At 38.6% G+C, this 20,074-nt stretch overlaps 1 protein-coding gene across 1 annotated transcript in view; it reads left to right on the forward strand.

The window, feature by feature from the left end:
* LOC128810674 (gamma-aminobutyric acid receptor subunit pi-like) overlaps positions 1-17,588 on the forward strand; it is a 38,465-nt gene extending 20,877 nt beyond the window's left edge. The window contains exons 6-9 of the mRNA XM_053983743.1: positions 314-451; positions 10,272-10,424; positions 11,300-11,493; positions 17,031-17,588. Coding sequence (XP_053839718.1) covers positions 314-451; positions 10,272-10,424; positions 11,300-11,493; positions 17,031-17,345 — 800 coding nt within the window. The 3' untranslated portion in view covers positions 17,346-17,588. The remainder of the gene's footprint in view (positions 1-313; positions 452-10,271; positions 10,425-11,299; positions 11,494-17,030) is intronic.
* Positions 17,589-20,074: the final 2,486 nt, after the last annotated feature.

The raw sequence follows: 20,074 nt of genomic DNA on the forward strand, positions 1-20,074 counted from the left end.
TCATTTTCTTAGATCCTAGTAGCTTTTGCCTTTAGAATACCAGGTGGTACTAATCTGTTTTATTAGTTTGTCATTTTTACTGAAATAGAAGATATAAAAAGACCACCTCCAAAAACGTCGGCTTTTAACTCAGGAGACTTTGCATGGTATTGGAAATTTTGTCGTGAACAGGCATTACAATCTGCCAAAACTCATCACTGTTAATGTCTAATTGCACTTTCAGAAATAAGAAACAGCTGAACCATAAGTGTGCTCAACACAAATTAATTATTGTGCAAAATAAACACTATTGTTGGCCTGTGTCTCACTACAGGGGGTTATAACATCAATGATGTCATGTTTTACTGGACCAGAGGAAATGATTCAGTTCGAGGTTTGGACACACTCCAGCTGGCCCAGTACACGGTAGAAGACCACTTTACCTCTGTAACTGAAGCTGTGTATGAGACAGGTAAAACACCCCTAAAAACACTTTGTGGGTGCAGTTTGAACTATGGCTTTGGAAAGAGAGCAGCATTAAGGACCTGAGCACTGCTTTCTGTTAGGATGACAGTTTTCATGTTCTAATAATTACATTCTTGAAGCCATAAATACTTTTCAAGTTACAATCAGAGACCAAGCTAATATAAAGACTGAGCATTTTCTTAGAAGCTACACATTATCTAAAGAATTATAAACAAGAATCTACTGCTCCTTCCATATGTCAGGGAGAGCTCTTGTGAAGGAAGAGAGCATGCAATTGGGCATTTAAATTGGAGACAGACCAGGGAGCTCGGGATACCCAGCTCAGATCAGCCATTCTGGCTTTACAAGGCAAGTCAAAAGCCTCTATTCATCTGTGGAAATTCCAAGAATATGCTGTGTGCTTTCACAGCTGCAGGAATTTGAGTTTCATGGCTTGTAGGAGTTGGTCTGTTTCTGTGGCAGCCTCTGCCCAGCCTGGTGGGCAGCAGGAAGGAGATTGCTTGACCTGAGGTTCCTGTGCCCAGGGAAGGGTCAGGAGTGTTTCCACAGACCTGCTCCTCTGCCGAGCTTAGGAAACTGCAGGACTCTAACCTCAGGGAACAGTGTGCTCTTATTTATTTTCCAGAGATTTTGAAAGGGATTTCAGAGAGTTCAAGACCTGTAAAACCTTTTTGTTCTTTGAGTTACTGCCAGGTCCTTCATTGCTGCTCTTCACTGTGTACCTGGTTTCTCTTCTGCTCAAGTCAGCACACCCACACAAGGGTGTGATCTTTAAATCAAGACACACACATCCTTCAAAACTGCAGTTTCACCAGAGGACATTTCTAATTCTGAATCACAGAAATATAGTTTCTCTAGTCCATTATTGGGTATTTCTGCTCTAATAACAAAACACAGAGAAACTTGTGATCTAATTTCGGGTATTAATTCAGGCTAAAAAATTGAACTTCTCTAAATGGATATAAAAGTATAAATTAAATACATACTAGCAGGCTCGAGGATCACAGAGTTTCTTGCTAGTTATGTAAGTGACATCTGCTTGCCTTCCTCTTTACATCTTCTGGGTAAGCAGCATCAGGTTCAGTCAAAGAATAATCCTTTACTGCTGATCTGCCCAGAAGGGTATTAGGACCCTTGTATGTTCACCATACCAGGAAAGTGGAAGAGAAAAGCTACTTAATTCCTATCACATTCTATCACAGAATCAGGACTTTAAAGACAAAAAAAGTTTGGTTGTTTTGTTTGTTTTGGTTGGTTGGTTTTTGGTTTTGTTTATTGTTTAACTAAATTGGCTAAAACCAATTTCCAATTAGAGTTGAAGAGGTATGATCAGATGAACTGTACTCTTCTTCCAGTAAATGATGCTGTCTTCCTCCCTTTGTGTTGGCAGGAATCATATATATATAAGTCAAAAGGCACTTTTTGTTTTAATTACACATTTTAAGACACGCAAATTAATTCAGTTAAAATTTCTCACACCTGCTTGTTCCAGATCTCCTGTTCAAGACAGCCATGTTATCAAATGCTATGCAGTGCTTTTACAATTTAATCTCCAAATCCTCTTAATTTTCTAATGAGTCATTCTGAACTAGGTGCTATTTTCTACAGTTTTTTTGGAAAGCAATGCCTACTGTAGGCCATATTAAAAGAAAAAAGCAACAGATTATGGAGTTGTGTAATCAATTTTGAAATGAAAAATGATGTTTTGCATTTCCTCAGGGCCATTAATAGATATGAGAGTAGCTTATAAATAACAATAACGTTATAAATAACAGCTATTTATAACCGCTACAATTCAAAGGGCTAAAGCTAAAGTTATAAGAGAAGAGCTGTGTGCAGTATTTCCTAGCACAGCAAAAAAAGCAATCAGGGTTTGATACTCTGTGAACTTGAACAGGCAGTACAGCTGCTGTGCAAGTGAAATATTTTACTGAAGTGCAAAACCCAAGTTCACGTACAGCCACTGACAGAGCCAAATTTAAAATGCAGTCAGCAAAATTCCTGCATAAGTAACTTCAGTAAATTTAAGAAAAGGACACTGAGGATTAATCTTGTTTGTAGAACAGCATGTATCACATAATAGTAATCACATTACTGTAATCACATAATAGTAAGTCACTTTGAATGATGTTAGCTAGATTTCTGGCTAGGGTTTGGTGTTGATTTTGTTTTGGTACAGAACAATTTCATTTTGGACGTGGGTAATTTAATTGCTAGAACCATTTCCTACATGTCTTTAACTATAGTCCTCATTCTCTGTACACTGATAAAATCTTGGACTCCCAAACCATATTATCTGCATCAGTGGGTGCTACAATTTTATTTTAGCTGTCCAGCCAACACCACCTGCATTCTCAGAGTAATAAATACTAATATAAAAAGCTTGCTTTTCTTACTGGAAAAAGATAAAAGCAATGAAGAATGGTTACAGTGTAGCTTTTTGTATAAATAATAATAGAAATAAGGCTGAAATACATTTTAAAAATTCATTTAATCTATTCTTGTGTCACAAGGCAAGGTCATCTATATCTGCAGCCTACTTCCTGACAGATGTTTCTAGGAGTAAGTCAGACAAAACTCCAAAGTGTCTGCTTCACAGCCTCCCTAGATGATTTTTTTTCCTGGTGTTTATTACACGCATATTTTCCTCATGTCTGATCTTGAGCTCCCTTGCTGCATTTCAAACCCATTATGAGAATATTGAAGACAAATGTCCTGCTTTTATTCAGCAGCCTTTTCACTGTATCAAGACTGATACATATTTTCTCAGACCAACAATTTTCCTCTTTTTTAATTCATATAAGAAATTTTCTAGATATACTGTCTTTGCTATTGTTCACCCATTGAATTTTCATCTCTTTGCTGGTATGCATCACCCAAAAATGGGTTCCCATTAGATATGCCCTGAGGACGGAAGGGTTTACTTAATGTGTTCCATGAAATCTGTTCCTCTTTATGCATTCTAGGCTGATATTTGCCTTTTTTTGCTGAAAATTATCATGCACTTTTGACTTTGTTCAGCTAGCGATTCCTCCTAGTTCTCTGACTCCTTTTTTGCCCTGTAACCACATGTTCCCTGAGCTCTGGGAGCTGGTGATTCCCATTTAAGTGCAGGACTTAATACTTGTTGAATTCCCTTGTTTTACTTAGGTTATAATAGTTGGTGAGGTATTTTTGAACTCCAGTCCTGTTCTCCAACGTGCTAACTCCACTCCTAACACACTCATGGTATGTCATCATGTTAGGGAATACTTTTGGGCACAGGACAGACCCTATGTGTTCCCACTTGCTAAATGCTTCTATTTTCACAGCAAGCGATGGCTAATTAATCTCAATTTCCATTTTTAGTTGGAGAAAGAAGCAAAAACATAATTTAAGACTTCCTGCTAATTGGCTATTGATAGCTTTTTTCCCAGCATCTTTCCTTAAGTCTTGCACCCACTGCTCAGCCCTCCTGTCAAGTCCTTGGCAGCAGCAGGAATGAAGAGGCTCAGCTTGCTCAGGTCTAGTCTAATGCTGAGTCTTCAGCCCAGAAAGCAGGGAGAGGCATGTCAGGCAGGGCTCTCGGTGCACATCCCCACTTGGAAAATGTCAAGTCAACAAACTGGCATATTCAAATGGTATTATTTTGGCAGAACAGAAGGAAAGAAGAGACAGAAGCATAAATTAAATCTCTGCTCCTTGATGCACAAAGACAAGATATTTGCTCTGTTAAAAAGGCTGCAAAAGGAGCTGGCTGCTGTTCTTGTCTGCAGTTGCTGCCAGGGTTTTGATGTCTGTCTCAAATCCTGCTTTAGCCTCCTTGGGCTAGAGGCCCCTCAGCCCTTGTGTGGCTGTGCAGTGCTGAAGCTCTGTGGTCCCCTGGCCACTGCCTGTTATCAGCTTCTCGAGGGGATGTCACAGCTAAGCCAGGGAGGAATTATTCTCATTTATAATTAGTGATCTGAAATGAAAAAGTAGACAAACTATATATATAGATTATATAGTTTATATAAAAGTGTATGTTCATCAGTCACGGTCTCTTTCTAAATAGAAGCACTGCATTGCTTTGTCCTACAGGCTCATCTGCAATTTCCCAAGGTTCAGGAGATTATTTAGTTAATAATCAAGTTTTTCTAGGTTTTTCAGTACTTTTCCTTTTGAGGTATGATGCACTGGATAACTTCCCCCGTTCCCTTTACCAGTTCTTTTATTGTCTGTAATTGCTCTCCAATTGTTACTTCAGAGAACCTATTCTTTGCCATACAGGGCTCACAAAGAATCCAAGAGCTATTCAGTAATAATCTTACCTGGTGAGTCTTCAGTCAGCCTCAACATAAGATTCAAACAATTACCTATGCACATCTATCTGTTATCATGTTATGTTCAATTTACTTCTTTGAGCTCACAGCATCCCTCTTTGTAAACAAGCTTTTCCACTTGAATTGATGTTTCCCATCATGAATTGTTTCTGAGATACTTCTGCAATGTAGAACAGTTTAGAAAGAAAACAATTTTGGAAATTTTGAAAAAGTTATGTGTCGTTGTTGAGGCGGTCAGGACACAAAGCAGAGACATTAAGCAGTCTTGTGATGGCAACTCTTTATCATGGAAATGGCTGACCTTGTATACACTTTCTAATTGTTTAAACTTCTTCTACCCTAACTATCGGCCACAATAATTCAACATAACACCATTGGTGAAAAGTAACACTGACTTCAGCTACCTTTCTTGTCCAGCTGCAAAGTTCCCTCCTTATCTTTCTTCAATTCCTCTCTTCTCTTGGTCTCCTTGGTAACAGCCTTGAAGAGAGCTCCTTATCAGCTTCTTCTTGCTTCTCAGCTTCTTCTCGCTCCTTTAGCTAACAGGCCTGCTGTTAGCTCCTTCCACAGTTATGGGAACATAAACCCATGTGGAAATGCAATGAATGGAAAGAATATCAAGGATATTAGGAAGCATTCTTTTTTCAACTCCTCTGAAGTTCTTTATAGCATAGACATAAATACACCTCAACACTTGGAAAACTTTTGGTGGCATAATTTTTTTTCTGCTTTTTTTGGTTGTTTTTTTTTTTTTTTTTTGTTAGATAAGCTAAGTGGATAAATATATGTACACATATACACTACATGAAAGGGTTTGTTTCATTCTCAGGAAATCTGAATTTCAAACTTATTTTTTGTAAAGCATTTTCATGAAGATGAAACACTTGTTGAGAAGCCCAGCCTGAACTTTCATTTCCTTTAGTTCACCTCTGAAAAGCAAGTAAGAAAAGGGGTAGTTTGTAAGATCTAGACTGTGAAGGACAGAAGACTGTTTGTTCTCTGAGGGAAGGGCAAAGGAGGTGTAGTAGCATATTAGCAATTTATATTGGCATCCTTAGCATCCTGCAGCAGTCAGAGAATTGTATTTCAGTTGCACAACTTATTTATCGTGTAAAAGTGGAGACATTCTGATTACTCACTGCCTATGTTCATTGTAAACAAGCAATAACGAAATTGCAGACTGAAAACTACATTTTCAGTGTATAGTTAAACCAGTATAATCTATTTTAAGCTCTCCTGTCCTCTCCCTTAAAAGATGCAAGATGACAAGGAAATTATGCATTGGTAGAACTACACTGACATGCTTGTGTGAGTTGTACATCACACATTTTAGCAGACACCCAAGGGGTTAGCATAAATAATTCATGAGAGAGAAAAGGATGCTCTTTGTGCCTGGCTGCACACCTCTGTGCAGGACACCAAAGTGCTTCTTACATAAAGAGTGATGTGGAGTAGTCTTTTACTGGAGTAGAGTTCAGCAGAAAGTCCACAGGAAGTGGTTGTGGGGAAGATGGTCCCATCCCAAAACACTTAGAGTGGAAATTAAGAACTGCTGACAGTATTTATGGAGAATCAATCCTTCCTTAGTTACCTCTGCTGGGACCATTCACTGGTCAGAAATGCTGCAGAAAAGATCAAAGATGCAGCATTCTGCCATCAGCTGGGAACAGATGCCACAGAATAATGGGATAATCAGAAAATGAACGACCTAGGATGAAAAGAAGGCTTGTTTAGGTTTATGTATTTCTCAAGCAGTGCAGGAATAGTCATTGTTGACAGAATCATCAGTGGCAAGTCTATACAAAGTGTCTGATAATCAGAACTGTAAATTAGAATATAATTTTAAAAGCCAAAAGCCAAATTTCAATGCCAAGTTATAAAATGACATAAACTAGTTTTTATTGCCTTCAGAAAGATCTGACTCAGACCTAGGCCTAGGCCTGCTCAGCTAGTGAGAAAAGCTTGTGAAGGCATAAATTTCATGATGCTTTAACAACAGTGGTCAGCTGGACCTTCTCCTTTTTAGGGTACTTAGCAGTAGAGAGGGTTAGAGTAGGTATGGAGACTGTCATCTGCTGTTTGGATTTGTTCTTCATCTACAAGTTAGAGCCACTTAACTTCTGTACTTCTGCTCTCTCATAAATTCTCTAAAGCCAGCCTTACTCAGCTGAATGTTCTTTCACTGTGGGTCACCTAAGTGGAATACCTCACCTTGTGGTGTGTTTAGAGTGTATATATTGACAGTCATTTAAGTTCAGGTTCATCTGAGAAACTGTTACACAGAGTAATTCAATACTTTGAAAAGTGCTAATGCTGTGCCTTTGCTGCAGTTAGGCATCTGCGCAGAAATTATTTCTATCATGTTAACAAATTTAAATCAGAGCAGTCTCACACTGAGGTGACATTCATCATGGGCCAGAAACTAGAAAGAAAAAACATATTTTCATTTTAATGCAAGTATTTTGTTGTCAAGAAAGTGGCAAACTTGGCAGATTTGAGGAGTTAATTTGAGCTGTACTTGAGTTAACTCTAGTAAAGTCAGGACTAGGATTTCATGAATCTGTTTCAATTTTGTTCTGGCTGATGGCACCATGGTCTCAGATGTGCCAGTCAAAGGCAATGAGATACAGAGTTACTCTCTCATATGCAGCTCACGCAACAGGAGCAGCAAATCTGTTCTTTTTAAAGATGATAACTTTTGGTACATGCGTGGTGTAGATGAAAAAGGGACTGCAATATTTCCCTATCTTCATTTTATCCCATTGCTCATTTCTTTAGCATGATAAGTGTGCACTGAATACTTTTTCTCGACTACTGATTCCTTCAGTTTATTACAGGAGGAGCTCTGATGATTTCTATATATAGGTTGCTTCAAAATTTCCATTATAAAAGCTCTTCTGAACTCTTTAGAGAGAAATGCTGACACTATTATTATCATGTCCATGATATGTCTTTGGATTCAGGCAAGAAGAAAGCCTTAAGGTTAGAGAAATATCTCTTTTTTGTTCCTCAAAAAACCACTCAGCTATAATCTGTTACATCTTTGTTTCTCTTTGTTCACATTACTTCAGAAATTTCTGGCATCAGAAAAAATAATAACACCAGAATATTCAAAGGACTTGTCTAAACTTGAAAATTGCAAACTGTGGCTTTTAAATTTGATATTTTGAACTAACTTCACATGTATGCACTTAACTTTTATACTGAGGTAAATAGAGATACAGTTGTAGGGCAGTAACAAGGAGAGGGTGTTATTGTATGGCTGTACAGACTGTTTCAGAGTTTTCCTTCTTAACAACGAGTTCTTCTAAGGCTGAACCACAGGAAATCCCCAGGTGCCTGTGGCACTCTGCAGGAAGGATGGTCTGGTCTCTTCACTCCCCTTTGCTGGGCACATCCTTCCCTGTGGTCAGCACAGAAGTACAATGCAAACAGCTTTTGTGGAGTATCCAGTTCTCTTTCCCTACAAGTGCTTTGTGCTGTAGCCTTTTGTTGTACAGACTCAGAGCTTTCCCTTTGCACCGTGCTCATTTCAGAGCACGGTTGGGTGCAGACAGAGAAAGAAAGGTTGCACAGTCATCTTTAAGTTTTTCACTCCCTGACTTTGAGTGCTTTACTTTGGTCTCCATACACTTAAAATCAGTTTTGGTGAGCAAAATGACATCTATTGAAACAACTGTATTGGTAAAAGTCACAGCCTTGGTAGAGGTACACTGGTGTAATGGCCCTCTTCTCACGTAAAAATGTGATAATGGTGTAAAACATGTTTGTACCTCTTGCCTCCTGGAGATAATTTAACTGTAATGTTTGTACCCTTTCTTTCAGTTGGACACTTGAGGATATCAACATACTGAATTTACAAAGAAAAACCCTAAATACAGTGTATTTTTACGTTTGTAAGGAGAAAGAACTGACTACCAGAGGACTATTTAGTTTAGTAGGGAAGAGATGGTCAACGTGGCAGAAAACTGAAAACAGGTTAATATTAGAAATTAAGCATTGATTCTTAGAAAACAGAATTATCTACCAAGAGAAATGATGCGTGTCTAGATATCCTCAGACTAAGTCTTCATGTCTGTGTGAAAGGTGGGCTCTATTCCAACCAAAATTATTTAGTTCAAAGCAAGGGATGATTAAGGAAATTTAGTGGCTTGTGATTAGGGTCAGACTACATAATCTTGCAATTCTTTCTGGTTTAAAAATCCTGTTATTGTTCTCTTGATGCAACCAACATATACAGTGCTTTTAAAAATTGAAATGTAGCCATCCATTTTCTCATCTGGGAGCAATAAGACATTTCTTGGCATCCACTACTTGCACTTCAGGCTTTTAAAAATGCTCTTCTTTGTGTCTCACAGCGCACCTGAGGGATGCACAAATAGCCTGTCTGTGCCTGTATTGCTGTTGCTGAAGTGAATTCACTGTTCTGTAGTTCTGTCCTGACTCACAGCAGGCAGCACTGGAAGCAGATATTGGTGCCAGAGAATAGGTTTTGTATTAAAATAGCGGAAACCAAAACTGTCGGAGTACAGAGCATTAGTCTCTCACTGATTTTTCGCTGGCATGCAAATGGAGTTAAAATGATTTTGTAAAAACTTAATAACACTCAATTTGTAACCTGGAACTTCAGAGCAAGAAGTCTTTTTTGCCCATTTAAAAAGCAAGATTTTGTTTTCCTGTAAGGCACTGAACTGAGAACAATTTCAGACTGTGTGCTTCAGCATAGCCAAATTTTGCTCAGTTAGCTGGATAAGAAATTCAGGCTTTGCTTATGAGTGTGCTGTCCCCTCATGAAACACAGTTCTGTATTTGACTCCGTGATCCCAAAAGTTCATCTTCTGGAAAGCACTGACTCAGAAGCAAATAATTTGAGCCACATCAGTGACACTGCTCAGGGCAACACAAACACTCTAATGCACTAATAAAAAGGATCGCAAGGATGCAAAGATACTGCTTGGGTTTAAGTGGAATGCAAGAGGTAGGTCAGCAATTTCAGAGCAGGTACCCTCAATCCACATCTTGAGCAATGGTAAATGAAAAGAAAAACAAACTGGGTATGTGAGATAGTTAAAAGTAAGAACTCGTGGCACCTTCATGAAATGACAATCCTTAATCCTCTAGTTTATATAGTAGCTCACTTGTTGTTATGAATAGAGGCAGCTAAATCCATATGTGATTTCAAATTTCCTTGCCTTGTGTTACATGACGAAACATCATCTTCATGCATTGATGGATTTATTTTTTCCTTCACTAATCCTCATTTAATTTCCAATTCAAGGTGTCTTTAATAAAACTCTGGATATGGTGACTGAATGTTACATGTTTGATTGTTTCCTTCAGTTCAGAGTCTTCAATATGAATTTTTCAGTGCTGTGTTTAATTTTTACAAACTTTTTCGTTAATCTTTTTCCACATTGTAGCGCACCAAAGTAATACAGGTTGTAATTTCAAGGATCTTTTAATGAATTGCACCTTCACAATTTTTTTTCCCTGCTCCTTCCACAGGACGTTACCCAAAACTCGTGTTTCACTTTGAACTCAAGAGAAACATCTTGTATTTCATATTAGAGACATATGTGCCATCAATCCTTCTGGTCGTGCTCTCCTGGGTGTCATTTTGGATAAGCCAGTCGTCAGTTCCAGCCAGAATCTGCATAGGTGAGAAGCTGATAAACCAACCCACACCAAGGGCTGGATCCTTGAGGCGCCTTCTCTATTGCATGTACTTGGCATCCATGTCCTGAAGTTGCAAACACTTCTGAGTTTTATGGAATTTCTTTTTGGGTTTGCCATACTCAATGCATCATGTAGATTCCCCTTAAAGCCTTGCTATTCTTTAACTAAGAAAAATGCCTTTGGCAGCTACAGGAAGGAGACTTATAGGCAGGGGAGGCTGCTGAAAGCAAAGCAAAAAACTGTCATTTTGGAAATAATTTAAACATATTCAAATACATGGCATGCACAGACAATTGTGAGGCTTTTGTGAGGTCTCACGATACATACTAATTAACACATGAATAACAAGAGAATTATAAGAGATTAAATATAATTAATTTCAAAGAAAAGATACTCTGAAAGGAAAAGAATGCAAATCAGGTTTGATCAGGCTGCAGGTGGGATGGAAAAAAATACTCCTACAGAATGGGAAATAAAGGAGGATTTCACATTGAATGAGGCCAGTGGGCAACTACCCTGAGCAAAATGATACCTGAATATTTTAAAGGGACCTTTTGCATAGATTTGCAATAATAATGTGTTAATCATAATTATACATTCCATGACACCAAAATCTCTCTCATTTTAATTTCTAGTCTTCTCAGCTTTGCTAACATTTTCTGTTACTGTTTTTAAGCATTTAACTTAGGAGTCACAAGTAAATTTTAAAGTCTTCTTCCTAAAACATGACCCATTAAATGCTGTGGCATCCTAGGAGTTTCAGGTGCAGGGAAAACTCTCCTGCAGTAGGGCCCCTGCAGTAGAGGCCCTCAGTGCCATTTGTGTTACACTAGAACATATATTTTTCCATTCCACAGGTGTCACCACAGTCCTTACAATGACAACACTGATGATGGGAGCCAGGACTTCACTCCCAAATGCTAATTGCTTTATTAAGGCAATTGATGTGTACCTTGGTATCTGCTTCAGTTTCATCTTTGGAGCACTGTTAGAGTATGCTGTGACTCATTTCTGCACTCTGCACCAACTCAGCTCGAAGGAACTTCCAAAGGTAAATTAATTATTTGCTGTTGTCCTACAAACTGGATTTAAATTATATCTGCTAAGAAGAATGAATTATCTTAGCACTAATGGTAAATGTATTTAAGGTAGTTTCTTTTTTAGAATTGGGGCAGGGAAACATAATAATCTTGAGAAAAAGAAAAAAAATATTTGTATACCTGGAGCTTTTTTGGAAGAGATCAAACAAACTGAAGCAATCTTCCTTCTCTCTTTTAGTACAGGCTTTACGGCCATTTATAAAATGGTTCAGATGTCTCACAAAAATCGCAGGCACTTCTTGTCTGCCAGGCAATAGCATTTACTCACAGTTCAAAAATTGGGCTGAGCTTGGTGACTTGATCCTACTGCGATATGGGAAAAAAAAAAAAGAGTTTGTAGCATTCCATCTATGAAACCTGCACATGCATGGAACATGAGTCAGTCTCCTGGCAGATGTCTTCATGTTCTGGGTGTATCAGCTCCCTGTGGCTTTCTGCTCTCACCTTCTCTTTCAACAGCTGCACCTGAAGTCAGACTGGAATCCATTTTACCTTCTGAATCATTATTATAACAGTGCTTTTGTGGCTCTAAAGAGTTTCTCACAACTCTGAAATACTGTGAAATAGACTTAAAATAAAAATGGATGAAATCAACATAGGTATTTTTTGAGTCTGATGGTTGTTGAAATAATGAAGAGGTTCATGAAGAGGTTTTGTCACATCTTCCATCTTCAGTGTATAGCAGTGCTTTTATAAGCAGGGAAAAAATAAATCACAAGGAAGCTGAAAGATGATTGTCTTGCAGCTTTTAATTATGGAACTGAACCTAATATGCATGATAAAGAACATTTTAAGCAGCTTATGAAATTATGAAATTTGGATTAATAGAAAAAAGTAAAACATGGAAAATGAGAATACCAAGAAGAAAAAAAGAGGCAGAAAGAAGTTTGGTTGAGTGCTGCAGGGATAAATGTCCAGAAGAAGAAAGATTGTTAACTGTTTAAGCCAAATTAGAATAGAATGTCTAAATTAGAACAAATTAGAACACATGCCTAAACAAAGCTCCTCAATATACTCAAGAAACAGGATATTGAGCTCAAGTGGAGGAGCTTCAAAACCTTTTGAAGATCGGGCAATACGTGGTGGGTATGGGGGGGGGGGGGTTATGTCCAGCTAGTTCATCAATTAATATGAGATTTTGGCTGTTTGGATGAAAGATAGGTCCTATAAATGCATAAGAATATGTTAAAAGCTGTTGGGTCTAGGTGTGTGGAGAAAGACTGCAAAATGGACACGAAGCTGAGCCACCCCAGTGGGCTTTATGAGATAACGTCTATCAGGGGATTGTCTGCAAATGGGCAAACACTCATTTTGAGTGAGGATTTGAGTGGAAAGCCTATAAGTAATTTTTACTGGCAAGGTAACATCAGTGACAATTCCCTGTGAGCATATCCATCTTGTGAAGTAAGTGGTTGTCATTTTGCTCATAGTGTACAGAAAAAAAAAGCTGCTTGGAGGTTCAGGTAAGAAAGTGTTTCAGTGCTTGGGTGATTAAGCATCTGTGAAGGGCACTTATACTGCCCTTGCCTTCGCCTGCCTCTGTCACATTCCCTTTCATCTGGAGCAGGTACTCATGCTTGCAGATGGGGTGGACATGGGAACTTTCAGACTTCAAAAATGTGCATGGAAGTACGTGGAGGTACAGCTGTAAAATGAGAAAGGAAAGTTTTGTGATGAACTTAATGACCAGAAAAAATAGTCTTTCAGTTCAGGCTTGTTTCCTACCTTCTGCTGTGTATCAGGAGTGAGCAAGCAAGCCAAATGCACTTCTTTATCACACAAAGATAGGGATATAAGAGAAGGAGCAGTTGTTTGGTCCTAGATCAGCTTGTGACTCTGTAGAATAAGGAAAATGCTTGTCATGTCCTTTTCCTACTGTAGCCAAGGGCAAGCACTGCTTACTGATCAGGGTGTCATGGAGAGCACACCTGACTTGTATTTCTCATTTCTTGTTGTAAAAACAAAAACATCACAAGGGCAAAAATACCAGCTAAAATCTCATGTCACTGTCTAGCAGGTACTTAGCAATTTATGTGTGAGTATCGTCACTGTAAATGTGTTGTCCTCATTATCGTATTCTCTTGTGGACACAGGTTAATTGGAAATCTCACGTCCCAGTTTGTTATTCCCATATGTGAGCTGATGGAAAATTTGCACTCAGAATTATGTAAATAAATGTAGGAGGTGAAATGGAAATTTCACCCTCTCTCTTGTATAAGAATTAGTTGTACTCACTTGCTTCCCGCTTTGCTCTTTGAAGAAGTTGGGCACTGGCATATTCTGAAGCCCCTGAGATCTCCAGTTTAGAACATAAACTGGTGAAAGAGCTCATCATATCCATGCTCTTGCAATGTTTCACTTCATGTGAACCAGGACCCACAGAGACACCTTCAAAGCTAATGGCAAAAGCAGAGGAACCACCTGCTGCAAGGGAGGTCAGGCAGAACGTGCTGTTCACATCAGCTCCAGAGCAACAGGCTGCTGCAAAGGAGAGGTTGCCTCGCCTGAATTTCTTCTCTTTTGTACAAAGGCATTAATTGTGCCCTCTTATAAAGCACAGAGATATTCCTTGGGTTTCCTCTGTATTTTACCTGAACCTCCACCATTAAGGCAGAATGGAGAACAGTTTGAAAACTGAAAATAATTTTTTAAGTCTGACGTTCAGCCTCTGTGGTATTTCTGTGGAAGCCTCATGCAGTCTTTATGAGCACCACATAAGCTCCAGGTGTGCAACTTGTGCAGCTTTATTATCCAGTGACAGTGACAACTTTCCTCAATTCTGTTGGCTCTTGGATGTCAGCAAACACTTCACTTAGTGTAAACAGCAGCCTCAGTACCAGGTGACACAGACTTTTTGGATGATGTACAGCATCTTTCCTGGATGGTATCGATTTGGTATCTAAACAAAGCCCTCCTTAGTGCCAGCTGCCTCATTGACAGCTGGTATCCAGAAGAAAACCTAGTATGACATTTAAAACTGGAGCCACAGCTGAACACTCATAGTACAATTTCTTTTTTTGATATAATGTAAACCGGCTCAGTCTTTCATCATGCTCAGTTCTTCATAACAGTATGGAAAAGTCCCTTGATAAATCCACTCTATAAGACTGCAGTTTTTTATAAATTAACAGGTATGGTTCTCTTCTAGACTGGCTCTCTCCTTTCCAAGTTATGTGATACAGCACTTTTGCTGTAAACTCCCCTCTGTTTTACAAGAGCCCTGCCTTGTTGCACTGCAGATAGAATCCTGTACATATGCTGCTTATGGTATTTTCTGCTTAAGTGAGAACTGCCCCTTGGGGAGCTGAAAGGAGTCAAGAACAGCCTCATAACACATCAGCCTCCTGGGAATTGCTCACACACAGTTGTGAGAAAGGAGAACTGGCACGTACACAATGTCCTTTCATGCTCTGAAATAAAACTGATTCTGAACAACTGATAGCCAGCCCTACCTGAGAGAAAAATAGACTCTTAAACTAAGCAATGCCCCAAATCCAGATGGTTTTGAAGTACAGATGTCATAATGAAAAATGAATGCAGGGGAAAAAACCTTGGGACTCTTCTCTCAGGTTCCTTTATTTTATTAACTTTTGAAGTGCTGAGTGCATTCATTAGGTTGTTGCTCTGATGCCTCATTTCAAGTGCCAGGCACTGCTGACAAAGACTCCTCTGCCATCCCCAGCACTGAGGGGACTCAGCTGCCTGAACTTTTTGAAGCATTAGAGAGAGATATTTATAACAGAGTCAGGCCTCAAGTAAAAACATGAGGTTTGAATTTTGGTACTACCGTGGGGATTATTTAAGGTTCGGACTGGAGTTTTATGGATTGATCCTCTTAATGCTTTATAGGCAGATTTTTGTCCCAGTCTTTCACAGAGGTGTGGGAGGCCAGGTAGAGGATGACCAAGGTTTTTTGGTCAGTGTATTTTTAGGATGATACGTTGTGTTGAGCTACGTTTATCTCTCAAATAAAATATCCCAGTTTTGATGTTTTTTTCTTTTTTAATTGAAAGTGGAAAGCTGTATTAATCCCTTTTCTACTGCCATTTGTTCTGCTTCACTGTTTCACAGCAATTTGAGGACATTGTCCAGACTCCACTTTAATTTTCAAGGGTGTCAGTAATTTTAGATGAAGAATACAGGGCTTGTGCTGTACACATGCATCCCGGGCAGAAGAGCAGAAGAGCAATTCTGTATCAGCATGGAGACACTTAGGTGGCTTAATTGGCTTTCTTTGACTTTAATAGCTGGGATATATCTAAATGAGCTTTTTGTCTGGCTGTACATAGGGATGTACATCTTAACCTTTCAAAAGTTTGTCCTTGTGTAAACTGTTTCTTCTCATGATGCAAATGGAAAAAAGCAAGTTGATCAGAAGAAAGAGATTCTGCAGTCTACACTTCACAAATAATATTTTTAGACTTGTCTTACATTTATGCCACCTACTGATTTGGGAGGTAATAAAACTATCAGGAGAAAATAAAAATTATATGTATGCCTACCTGAATTAAAATGACCCCTCCTCAAAGTATACATAAGGTTTAGTTTAGATACAAAATTGGAGCCAGTCTTTGTAGCTTGTTTCTGCTGGTGTCTCTGCAATATCCCAGGTCAAACTGAATACCCCAGAAATTCCAAGGAAATTTTAGAGTTGAATCTGCAGCTGATGTCTAATCCTGTGTCCTCTGAGTCAGTAACAGAAAACCCACTGACTTCAAAGGGTGAAAATTTCATACATGAACTATATGGCTCAGAGCCATTTCTAATCAATGAAACAAAACCCACCAGAAGGCTTACACAACATTCTCCAAAGACCTGTCTTGATGCAGTGAAGCACATAAAAATATTCTTAGCCCTAGCATAACTTTGAACTTAAAGCATGGGTTTCAGGACTTGACAGAAAGTATCACAAGCTATTTAGTATTAAATCAGCTGTGGGTGGGGCTTGTCCCTCTTTATTTTTAAAGTCACTTGATTTTTGTCACAGAGCACCAGAATGAAGTAGCCAGTTGCACACAAGGAGAGTGTCTTGTATCCTGGGGTGCTTGATTTGGGGTGCAGCCAGCCCAGCTGGCTGGTCTGGCAGCTCCCCCACCCTCTCCATCTCCAGGCTGGGGCTTTGCCTTCACACTTTCTGGGCACTAACCTTTGCCAGTATTTGCCCTGAGCAGAAGACAGCTTACTGTTGTGCCTTTCAGGGATTTGCTGCTATCTTAAGTAAAGTTCCTTGCCCATATTTGAACAAATCCAGATTTGCTTGACAGTGTTTCAAAAGTTTTTGCTGTACGGCGTTGCTTCAGTCAATGTTTCCCCATAAATGGAGGCTTTGAGAGCTGAAAGGAGCTGCCTGGTGCATGCAAGTGCTTGTCCTTGAAGGTGAGGAGTGAGACATAGGAGGAGTCATAAGAAAAATCCCATTTGCTGCAGCTCTAAAGTAAACAGGTGATGAAACATGCACTTAAGTACCTGCTGTTTTGTTCCCCATCAGATTATTGATGATGATGAAGATGAAGAAGAGAAGAATGGAGTCCTGGCAGCAGTGACAAACAGTTGCAGTGTCCCTGACAATACGAACAAGACAGACTCAAACAAAAGCAAACAGACCAGCATTGACAGAAAAAGGGAGAGAAGTCAACACAGTGTGTGTAGTTCAGCAATGTCGGTAATGAAAAGACTTTTCTGTATCTTTGACTGCTTCCATGTTAAAAATCCTTACCACATAGACAACTATGCCAGATTCTCTTTCCCGTTATCATTCATCATAATTAATGTACTTTATTGGGTGTATTATTTGTACTTCTAAATATTTTATTTTATAATATTAAAATTTAGAAAGTGGACATGGGAGGGGAAGTTGCGGAAAAATGGAGAAATGACATTTGGATAAAGGGATATAAAAGGACATGCCACCTTTTCCAGAGTGTCTGAAAATTTTGTTAACTCACTTTTCTGCTTTTAAATGTCTGTTATGCAAAACTGGCTTCATATTAGCATGCATGTCCCAAACTACTTATCAAAGGCCAGTAAGTCTTTTTTTTAATATTTAATGCTCAACTTTGTAAAATAAGAGTTATATTATACTCAACTCCATTGAATAAATGTAAAAAGAAAATGAAATGTTGTTTTCCCTTTCTGCTTTCTGTACTCAGTTCCTTCTGGTTTTGTCAATAATGCATACATTTTCTAGATTATATAAGAAAATGTTTAATTGCAGATCAAAGTGGTTTTGCTATGTAGCAAGAAACAGTTTTGAAGACATGAGCTACCAACAAAAACAAATAATCTATTCATCTTTGTAAGGGCACAAATATGTGTTAAGATCCCTCTTCATCTTTAGACAAAACTCCCATAGTCATCAATGGCTTTTCTCAGTAAGTGCAGGGCAGACTACAGAAATGGACTGGAGCCAAAAGGTTTAAATCCAGAGAGATGTATTTCCCTGAGTGAGGATTTAGTTCATCAGTCCTTAATGGAAAATGGCAATTTATCCTGACATTTATACTCTGTACTCTGCTCAGTCACAAGTGCCTGGGTAGCTACTATGTAGAGGAAAAAGTTGATATGTTTAATTTTCAGCTTAGTAAGTCTTCTTGAACTACATGCAGTTAAAAAAAAATCACATAAAAGTGGAAAACTTCTTGAATAGAAAAGAAAACCCTGTATGTGTGATAGCTCTTGATAAAACAGGGAAAGTTTTACAGATAAAATGATGACCCACATGAGAGAATGGTTAGAGGTGATGAAAACCCATAACGGTCTTTCTAAGTGGTTGCTTCACTGACAGATACTACAAGCCTGTCTCCTACACTGCAAGCATGGAAATTTAATTTAAATTAAATTTTAATTTAAATTAAATTTTCCCTGACCATAATAATGTATGGATCTGTTGCATATATAGGTATAAATGTGTGCATGTGCTTTTATGCACTGTGTATTTCTGATGATCAGACTTGCTGCACACATGCAAATACATTCAAGAGCTCCCCTAACATGGGCAGACTTGGACACAGCTGATCACCAGGGTGCTGCTTGTGAAGAACATCACTACATGAAGGAAGGAAGTGCAAAATACCAGTGTGAGACAGATTTGCCCTTGCTCCCATCTAAATTCATAAAAATCATTGCACACTGGTAGACAATTATTAGGTCACTAAAATCCCCTCAGTATTTTTATTTTCTAAGGGTTGACTACTGAAAATTTGTTTCTCTGCTGTTATTACTAAGGCCTTTCAAGATCAGTCTTGGTACCTTGTGGCTATTCTGACTTTCATATGAAAGTAAATACATTCAAGAAATCAAATTAAGGCTGCCTGTGTTAATGAGCAACCAAAAAAATTTCTATTATTTCATTTAACATTCTGCTACTGAATATTTAACCTGAAACCCTTTATTCAGGAACAGGCTGTATGACTTTTTTTTCTTGGAGGTGTAAAACTGGACTCTCAGTTTCCAATTCTAAAGCTGGACTCTTTCCAATTCTTACTCCCATAAAATTTGCAGAAGACAAATCTTAAATCTTTGTACTTTTCTTAAATTTGAAACTTACATTGTTCCTGAATCTTTTCAAACAGTTACCTGTCATGTTAACAGTAAATTTGGGATTTACATTTACTGCAAGCATAAAGCAAGCATTTAGAGTTTTTTAGCTTCCAATTAATTTGGAGACAATTCACCTTAAATATTATTTTTTAAAGCTGTTGAACGTCTGAGCATCTTTATTTACAATGCAATAGCTGAAAACAGGGTCTGTTTTCCCATTGATGTGCTAATTGTAAGTAGTGTTATACAATGAAGTCTCCCATGTTTTCACAAAAGAATTGACTGCACAGCCAGATTATTCATTATTTTGCTTTGCATAATTCTACATTAACTGCTAATTTCAAAAATAAAACCTGGTTCAATGTGAATTTATTGTTAAAGATGTTCCCAATGGATTTCCAGTGTGGTGTATGAAGAATGAATAAATTCATTTGAATTATCCTGTCCAAACATAGTTTCTGTCCCTAGAAACTCCCAAATCCCTCGGAGTTAGTGATAAAGGCTCCCCTGAGTAAGGAGCATTCATGAACAATTCACTGAATGCTACAAGTCAGAGGAAAGTTAGAGAAGGGGAAGTCTCCTTCAGTGCTAAGATCAGGGGCCAAAGTTGAGGCTGAGGGAATGAAAATTATGTTGGTTTCATATCTGATGAAAAGACCTTGGACTCTTGGCAACCATTTTCTGGTTGATAGTTGATTTTCTTACTTTGATTTTAATGTTTTCCAATCAGACTCATAATTCAGAAATGTTGGATTTTGAGACCACTTGAGGCAGACGTGCAATGAGGGACCCAAGGCAGGTGAAGGGGGTTACAGCGGGAGCTGATGATGCATCCTCATGTGGTTTGCTTTGCTGTCAGCAGGACGTGCCCTGCTTTCCACAGACCTGAAAGCAGCAGCCAGCCTGAGGAATAACTTTCCTTCCTTTGTGCAATGTCTCCAAGCCTGGTCTTTTAATTGATTCGGCAGCCATCACATAGCAGTTTAAGCATTG

Source organism: Vidua macroura, chromosome 8 (assembly GCF_024509145.1).
Source record: "Vidua macroura isolate BioBank_ID:100142 chromosome 8, ASM2450914v1, whole genome shotgun sequence".
Lineage (NCBI taxonomy): Eukaryota > Metazoa > Chordata > Aves > Passeriformes > Viduidae > Vidua > Vidua macroura.